At 35.7% G+C, this 8,948-nt stretch overlaps 1 protein-coding gene and 1 pseudogene across 2 annotated transcripts; one reads left to right on the forward strand and one right to left on the reverse strand.

Annotated features, from left to right (window-relative positions):
- Positions 1-1,749: 1,749 nt before the first annotated feature.
- Positions 1,750-5,241, reverse strand: LOC149155209 (uncharacterized). 2 transcript variants are annotated; one of them, XM_089445168.1, is made up of 2 exons: positions 4,738-5,241; positions 1,750-3,149 (listed from the first exon to the last, which is right to left on the reverse strand). In XM_089445168.1, exons 1-2 carry the CDS (start codon positions 4,976-4,978, stop codon positions 2,254-2,256), a joined length of 1,137 nt encoding a protein of 378 aa, XP_089301294.1. In that variant the 5' UTR covers positions 4,979-5,241; the 3' UTR covers positions 1,750-2,253. The 2 variants fall into 2 exon arrangements, with proteins under 2 accessions (XP_089301294.1, XP_089301295.1); XM_089445169.1 differs by having other exon boundaries at positions 4,822-5,209.
- Positions 5,242-5,320: 79 nt separating this feature from the next.
- LOC149155210 (non-specific phospholipase C2 pseudogene) lies at positions 5,321-6,604 on the forward strand (annotated as a pseudogene).
- Positions 6,605-8,948: the final 2,344 nt, after the last annotated feature.

The following is an 8,948-nucleotide window of genomic DNA, read 5'->3' on the forward strand; positions in this document are numbered from 1 at the left end:
TATATTAAACTATATTTAAAAATTAAATAAAAAAATAAGTAATATATATGTATATGTATTATAGTATTTTAAAAATTAAATTATTTTATATTTTTTTAAATATATATCTATTAAATAACTATAAAAATCAAATTTTGATGTTTGGTACTTAATAGGTTATGATTTTTTATAAATAACAACAATTAATTAACTTACATGTTGAATAATACTAGATAATTATTATACTTATTATTAATAAAGAATTAAATTATAAACATTAGGAAAAATTTGCACATATAATCCCTGTTAATGTTTTAATAGTGATGAATAAATGTAATTTATTTTGTTTAAATTACAATTATGTTTTTAACGAGAGATATTTCCAACTATCTTTGAAAAGTAATAATAAGAAAAAATTAACTTTTCTTTTTTTTCCTTTAATGATTGATTTTTTATGGTATAATTATTTTGTTATAAATAAAATTTATTCATATTCTAACATCATTAATTCTCAATCTTTGAAGACACCTACTTGACAATGCATAAATTAGAAAACAACCTTAAAAATAACTACTATCATTAATTTCTTAATCTTTGAAGACACCAATCTCACAATGCATAAATTAGAAAACAATGTTATAAATATATGAAGAGGCAAATTTCTTCAACCACCATGAAATAAATTTAAAGAAACTTAACATAAATATCATAAATCTGAAATACATATAAATTTGATTAATATATATACAAATAAATTTATTTATATTTTATTCTTTATTTATATATTTTAATAGAACTTTATTTAATATTATTATAACAATATCTATGTATTATAATAACTAATTACAAAAGTGCAAATTTAACATCTACCCCATAAATTAAAAAAGGACATAAAAATTCTTAACATGCGTTGCCTTTAACTTTTTTAATATCTCAATCTATTTACTTAAATTAAGAAAAGACATAAAAATGCATTCTTAACATGCGTTGCTTTAACTTTTTTAATATCTGAATCTATTTAACTTTTTTAATATCTGAATCTATTTACTTTTGCTAATAGAGTTTACATTTGTATTTAGTTCCCTTGGTTGTCATCTCAGCCCAAGTGGGATGAAGTACATTGGATTGAGCCCTAAATTGGATTAAGTACATTGGTTTGAGCCCATGAGAGTGGGGATTTCTGACAAATCATTAAAAAAGTGGGTTTGGACTAATTCAAACATGGCTCTTCTTTAGAGTTTCCTAATTCCCAGCACCTTTGGCCTGTGGGCGTCTTAATCCTCAAGTAAAGGGGGTGTCGTAACTTAACTTCTTATCACTGTATCATAAACGTATTATTTTTTAGAGAGACTATTTGAACTAGGTTTAATCAAAAGATTTAGATTTAGAATCTTTACATTTATATTTCTTAGTTGGAACGACAGAGACTATTAGAATCCACCCTACTTAAGCTTCTTCTAGGTTAGTCTCTATGCCCCAGCCACACTCTGTCTATCAACACGTCTAACTCTTGTCTAGCCTTGTTAATGGGTTAATCAAGCTTAGTTGTACTGCTGGTAGTCCATAGTGTAGGTTCCATTGGGTAAGTGAAAGCCTTAAGCAAGACAGGGTAACGACTCCCTTTCCTTATATATACGATTATTTATGAGAATTAGTTGGGCTTGCGGCCCCGGAAAGCTGCGGCTAAAGGGGCGAATCACGTCGTAAATGTAGACTTCGTAGATTTTTGACAAATCATAACAAAGATGGGTTTACACTAATTTAAACATGGCTGGCCGGGCTGTGATCTCAGCCCAAATCCGATGAAGTACATTGAATTGAGTCCTCCAAATTGGGGATTTTTGACAAATCATAAAAAAAAAAAAATGGGTTTGCACTAATTTAAACATGGCTCTTCTTGAAAAATCATAAATGTAGATCTCGTAGATTTTTTACCAATCATAAAACATGGGTTTACACTAATTTAAACGTGGCTCTTCTTGGAAAATCGTAAATATAGATCTGGTATACATTGATAGAAATGGTTAGCCTTTAACTTTTTTCATCTGTGGTTGAGACTGAATCCGAATCGTACGACCACCCATAATAAATTCAAAACAATGAAGAAAAAAGTAACACTCAAACATACACAAACCCTATGGACTACATATGACAAACTATTTTCCCTTTTCTTTATCCTGCAGCTTCGGACATACCAGGGTCATATAAAATATATCGTAGTTTTCAGTAGAATACGTTCATGATACGGCTGTTTCTGCTTTCACTGGAATACCCCTACTGTTCCTGCCCCTCCTGTGCCCCTCCTGTTACATTTACTGCCCCTCTTGTTACTGCCCCCCCTGTTACTGCCCCTCCTGTTAATGCCCCTCCTGTTAATACCCCTCCTATTACTACCGTTCCTATTACTTCCCCTCCTGTTACTGCCCCTCCTGCCCCTCCTGCTACTGTCCCTCCTGCTACTGCCCCTCCTGCCCCTACTGATACTGCCCCTCCTGTTACCGCCCCTCCTGTTGCCGCCCCTCCTGTTAATGCCCCTCCTGTTACTAGCCATCCTGTTACTGCCCCTCCTGTTACTGCCCCCCCTGCTGCCCCTCCTGTTGCAGCCCCTCCTGTTGCATTTACTGCCTCTCCTGTTGCATTTACTTCCCCTGCTGTTACTGTTACTGCCTCTGCTGTTACATTTACTGCCCCTCCTGATACTTTCCCTCCTTCTGTACTTACTTCCCCTCCTGTTGCATTTACTGTCCCTCTTGTTACTGCCCCTCCTGTTTCCCCTCCTCTTGCATTTACTGCCACTCCTGTTACATCTAATGCCCCTCCTGTTACATTTACTGCCCCTCCTGTTACTGTTACTGCCCCTCCTGTTTCTGCTTTCACTGGAATACCCGTCCTGTTACTAGGCACAAGCTCTGACTGATCTTTTGCCATTGGTACGATTCCCAAGTCTGTACCGCTACACAGAAGTATATGAAGATTGAACAGAGCCGAAACAGCTAAGAAGAGATAGAACCTTCGAGGCACAGTCATTGCTTTGGAAATGCTGAGAAATGTCATTGAGACCACCCCACTCATGCCTCGGTTAACGGCCACCCCAAGGCTGGCCGCCTTGGCCCGGAGTCTAAGAGGGAAAATCTCGGCTCCCAGCCCCCAGTTAACAGGCCCCATTCCAACTGAGAATATCAAGAAGTAATTATATTTAGTATAGTTCAGAAATGCAAATTGATCATCCAAAAAAATGTTGAAAGAAAAAGATGAGTTTCATGCCGGTTGGAAAGCCAGAGGAGGAAAGAACAAATAAACACAAAATGGTTTGATGCTGCTTAATCACTCTGGATTCTCTAACTATACCGGACTCTTCTGAGCCGACTACTTCATACAAACTCACACTCTTAACTATTAACCTTTATTCTCTTGGCTGTTAACCTTTACCCTTTACCCTGGAAAATATGTTAAAGTTTATTGAACTCGGAAAAATCGATCACAGTAACTTATAATATATTTTCTTAAAAACGACTATACGCCAGCTTTAAACCTAAAACGACTCTACGCCAGCTTTAATCCTAAATTGTTTCTATGGCAACGCCCTTGCCTCCATCAATCCTAAATTCAAAAACCTGTGAAAAATAAAAAAGTAAGTAGGAGCAATATGCACGGGAGACATACAAAAGAAAATGGTCTAGCTGAAAGCATGGAAACAGTTGAAATTCACATTTTCTCTACACACAAAGGGCTTTGCATCAACTTTGAATCTAAGCCATTACAGTAGTACCCTTGCCAACCACTTATTCGAACTCGAAAAAATCGTAAATATATTTATGAAAAAATTTAACAAAAAAAAATTTAGACTCAAGAAAATATGTTAACTGCTGAAGATTTAGAGGTATTCGGCAGCCCTGACTGCTGAAGATTTAGAGGTATTTGACAGTCTTGACAACTTTTCTCCTGATAGACTCTTAGTTGGTAATTACAGGTGGAGTCGTTAACAAAAAAAAATTAGACTCAAGAAAATATGTTAACTGCTAACAAGTATTTGGCAGCCCTGACTGCTGAAGATTTAGAAGATTTAGAGGTATTTGACCGTCTTTTCTGCTTTTCTCTATATAGACTCTCTTAGCTGGTAATTACAAGTAGAATGGTTTTCCTTGAATAACAATGATCAGCCAGCTTATATTCTCAAATAACCGTCAGTAATAACTATCCCCATACTTATTTCAAAACTAAATCATAATTTTTTCTTTCCAAAACATACTTAATGCACAGAAGAAATATAAAGGAAAGTACCAAACTGGGACTATTGAAATGAGTATTAACGGTATACGTAGATAAAAGACAAAATAAGGCTTAAGAAACGAGTATTGACAGTATACATAGAATATATACAAAGAAGGCTGAAGAAATGAGCATCGAAAGTATGTACTATATATGAACCAGAACAAACAGAGCAGGAAAAACTCTTATGGGACAAGTACAGCAACAACAGAAGTAAACTGCCGAAATAAGTTCAGTATGCACAGAATAAAAATGCAAAGAGCCTGATGAAATGAGTATTGACAGTATACATAGAATATATACAAAGAAGGCTGAAGAAATGAGCATCGAAATTATGTACTATATATGAACCAGAACAAACAGAACAGGAAAAACTCTTATGGGACAAATACAGCAACAACAGAAGTAAACTGCCGAAATAAGTTCAGTATGCACAGAATAAAAATGCAAAGAGCCTGATGAAATAAATATTGACAGTTATATACACACAATAAATACTGTAAAAGTTGCCAAACTTGTCATATCCAGACCATCTGATCGGTCGTCTATTCCAATCAAGTACTCCAAACATACCATAGCCGAACAGAATTGAGATGGTGGAGGCCAAAACTGCATATGCAATCACAAACTTGTTTCTGGGAATCTTCTTCGTTGGCTTCGAACTATCCATATCCATGGCCTCTTGCCCTTTCCCACCCTCGGAATCTAGAGCTCCAGCAGCTGACACCATTGTTGCTGCTGTGTTTGCACTCTAGAGGATGGGGGATCCTTGATTTATATTCTTATCGCGCACCTCTGGGAGTTGAATCCAAGATCAAAATTTGGTTTTGTGGGGATAGATATTGACTCGGTTAACTGAAGTCTTCCCACAAGATGACAACATGCGGTGGCAAGGCCTATTTCCACCTCTATAGCCCCATTAATACACCCTCTAAGGACGCTTTTGGAGAAGGACTTTGACATCCGTTTTGACTGTCAATTCGTGGACATAATTTCTCCGGCAAATACTTTCCGGGGTTTGGGTTGATGTCTTTGTAAATCATCCATCCATGACTTAATGCGAGATGCCTCATCCCCATGTGTATGATACATGTGAACTGATCCATGACTTATGCCAATGCGAGATGCATCATCCCCATGCGCATGATACATGTGAATTGAATTAATTTAAACCACTACCGAGATTTGAATTTTCCCAACAAGTTTTGAAATTTTCCCGCCCACATTATTTTGAATTTGGCCGTGGATGAAGCGACTGAATCCACAAATCGATGCCGGCCCACATTATTTTAAATTTTGCTGTGGATGAAGCTGCTGAATCCACAAATCAATGGGGTTTCTGGCCAGGAGTCGAATCCCATATCCACCACTGATCCCAATTCTGCGAGTCTTTTCTTCAAAGACAAGGCAGAGTATGTGGATCCGGACCCGGGGCACTTGTTTCAGGCCATACGAGACCAGATTTTTGGCTCCGAGAACACCTTCGCGGATCCTGCACCCATGAACATATTTGCTAGCAGGCGACTTCCTTGGGGGGTCCCAACATGTCTCAGACTGTCATGAATGGCGTCAGACCCGAGGTTGTTCCCGTACATAACACTCTCGTAAGTGAGTTCGTAGTGTTCGATCGGTGGTTTGCTTCGGTACCGGCCTTGACTCAATCCAACAGACTCTACGTTCATTCTACGACTTCCCATGGAGCCACCAGCAATATCCCCAAGCTGTTGGCCAACGGATACCCACAGAAAACCATCTTTGAATCAATAGTCGAGTCGGGTTTGTCGTTCGGGATTTATTACCAGAACATCCCGGCCACTCTGTTCTATAGAAATCTCAGAAAACTCAAGTATATTGGCGATTTCCACTCCTACTCAGCTCAATTCAAGGCCCATGCCAGGAATGGGAAGTTGCCCAATTATGTGGTTGTGGAGCAGCGCTACATGGATTCCAAGCTCTTCCCTGCCAACGATGACCATCCTTCGCACGATGTAGCCGAGGGCCAGAAATTCGTGAAGGAGGTGTACGAGATGCTCAGATCTAGCCCTCAGTGGAATGAGACGTTGTTCCTTATAACTTATGACGAGCACGGCGTATTCTTCGATCACATTCCCACACCTGTGAAGGACGTGCCTAGCCCCAACGACATTATCGGCCTCGACCCCTTCTTTTTCAAATTTGACAAGTTAGGGGTTCGAGTCCCCACTATCGTGATTTCTCCATGGATTGACAAAGGAACAGGTTTCGACTCTCTTGGCGCTATCTTCTTCCCTTCATCCATAATTCGATTATTTTCCATAACATTGAGTATTATATTAAATAAATTGTTGTTGTAGTGGTACATGGGGCTAACGGACCATATCCATCGTCTCAGTTTGAGCATTCATCCATTGCTGTAACACTCAAGAAGTTATTCAATCTACAGTTCGATTTCTTGAGCAAGAAAGACGCCTTTGATAAAAAAAAAAAATTTCTATCCAATAAACTATCTTTCGCCTCGTAAAAATTAAAATAATTTTATTTCATTCTTTTCTCTTCCCTACTTTTATGCATTCTGCCTTTAAAATTCATCCATCCTACACGAATTTTTGCACCGAACATGAATTTTACACGATAAAGTACGTTGCGGCCAGTTATGCCTGCCCTCTTTTCTTTCAAGATATGCGTTATTGAGAACAACATTAATTTAAGACCACTAACCCTAATTTTGGTTAAGCTTTATGCGTTAAACGTTATTTTCATAAATAGTGTCATTGAAGGAAGGGAATGGGAATGCCATAGCGAATTTTATTAATTAATTTTATATCAAAGGAATAGGAATTATGTGGAGTTAGTATGCGATGTAAGAAGTTAAACCATCATTAGATGCTTGGTAAAGATTCACTACGTTGATTAGTATCTTCTCAAGATTTATTATGCTAATTAATATCTTTTATAATGGGGATATATTTCAAGCTTAGATTTTATGTGAGGTAAGAAAGCAAACAATTACTGGATGCTTTGTAAGGATTCATTAGGCTGACTAATAGATTCTCAAAATTTATTATGCTCATTAATATTTTTAATTTATAAAAAAGGTTTGAGATTATATTTCAAGTTTAGATTTATTACGCTGAGTAATGTTTCAAGATTAATATATTTGAAATTTGCTTTATATGGTTGACCAGTTTTATTAGTTTTATATGTTTGATAAATTTTATTTTAATTAGTTATATGGAAAATTGTTTACACTTTTTGTATTTTAAGGTTTTCCAAGATAAAGTATGAATGATGTTTTGTCTCAATTTTTCTTTTTACATAGATGTGAATTTCAATATTAATATTTAATTTATTTATATTTTTAATAAAAATGTAAAAACAATATTGTATGGTTATAAGGAATACGCCTTGCTATTTTGAACTATTATTAAAAAAATAAAATAATTAATTAATTAATAAAAATGTATATTATTATCAAGCAACAAATAAAATTTGTGTGTGAGAATAAAATATCAATCTACTCATATTCATTTATGGGGATTTTTGAACTCTAGGCTATTTAACCTTAAATGTTGCCACAAACATTTTTTTTAGCCTTGAATACTTTACTAGGAGGTACCCACTACTACAAACATTGTTCTACCTCATATCATCATTCTTACTGTATTTAAATTCCTTGCTTTATATTTCAATAGCTATTTCATTAAACGTAGAAATTATGAATGCAACTACTAAATTAAATTATCTTTAATGTGAAAACATAAACATGAAATCCTATAAATATGAAGTTCAATTAGAATGGATTCCAAAGTCAAAGAAGTAAAAGTTGTAATAATTTAGCGGGAATTTTACAAAAATATTTTGAAAGATCACAAAGGGAGAAGAGATGTATTTCTAAAGGATATTTAACAATGTTAAAGTTTTTGGTATCATGGGTATGCATGTGGGAGGAATGAAGGAATGGAGGCAAGTCCCGAATTGAATCCTCACCACCATTTCTTTGCCAATTTTATAATACGCTTTTAATTATTTTTTTTCAGCAAACTAAGAAAATGCCCAAAAAATTACTTAGAAGTTGGATTGAACCATTGTGATGGTTGACCTTCCAATGTAGCCCCTTAAAAATGAAGGTTGTGATGAAGAAGTGGGGCATTTAACAAAGAGGAGAAAACGAAGAAAGAAAATAATAGAGATGAGAGAAGGAAGCAGTATGCTTGATGATCATAATAGAATAAGACATTGACTTGGTCCCATAATGAGACAGGATTTTTGTTAAGCCATAGTCATCTGCAAATTTCCTACCAGTGAGTAATATTACACCCAATCTGTGTACAACCCACCCTTTTCTAATCAATTCCTACATAATAAAATCTCCATAAAATCTGGTTTTTCCATTTGGGCTTTACATGGATAAAAATGCTCTATGTTTATGGTGCATTGAAAATCTATGTGGTCAACGAACTACTAAGACTAAGTGTTATGTTCCTATAATTTAAAACATATTTCATCACCTATTTTTTTTCAATGGAATAGATGGAAGAAACCCATAGCTCAATCCTCCAATTGCTTGATTGGTGGCATGGAGAGAATAATTAAGTGTTGTGTTACTAGGTCACTAGAAACATTAGTAAAGAAGCACTATTGGTACTAGATGTTATTCCATGTTAATAATCAACAAGTCGTTCTAGGTTGTGTGAACCTTATGAACTAATCCCCATAGTTCA

This window comes from Pinus tabuliformis, chromosome 9, assembly GCF_031772625.1.
Source record: "Pinus tabuliformis cultivar Carrire ecotype Pingquan chromosome 9, CPIR1, whole genome shotgun sequence".
Taxonomy (NCBI): domain Eukaryota; kingdom Viridiplantae; phylum Streptophyta; class Pinopsida; order Pinales; family Pinaceae; genus Pinus; species Pinus tabuliformis.

Excerpts from the sequence above, each read along its gene's own strand:
- LOC149155209 (XM_089445168.1), bottom strand. The coding sequence starts at position 4,978 with ATGGTGTCAGCTGCTGGAGCTCTAGATTCCGAGGGTGGGAAAGGGCAA. Across the intron at positions 3,150-4,737 it reads CAACTTTTACAGTATTTATT|TTGGAATGGGGCCTGTTAAC; the intron begins GTGTGTATATAA and ends TGATATTCTCAG.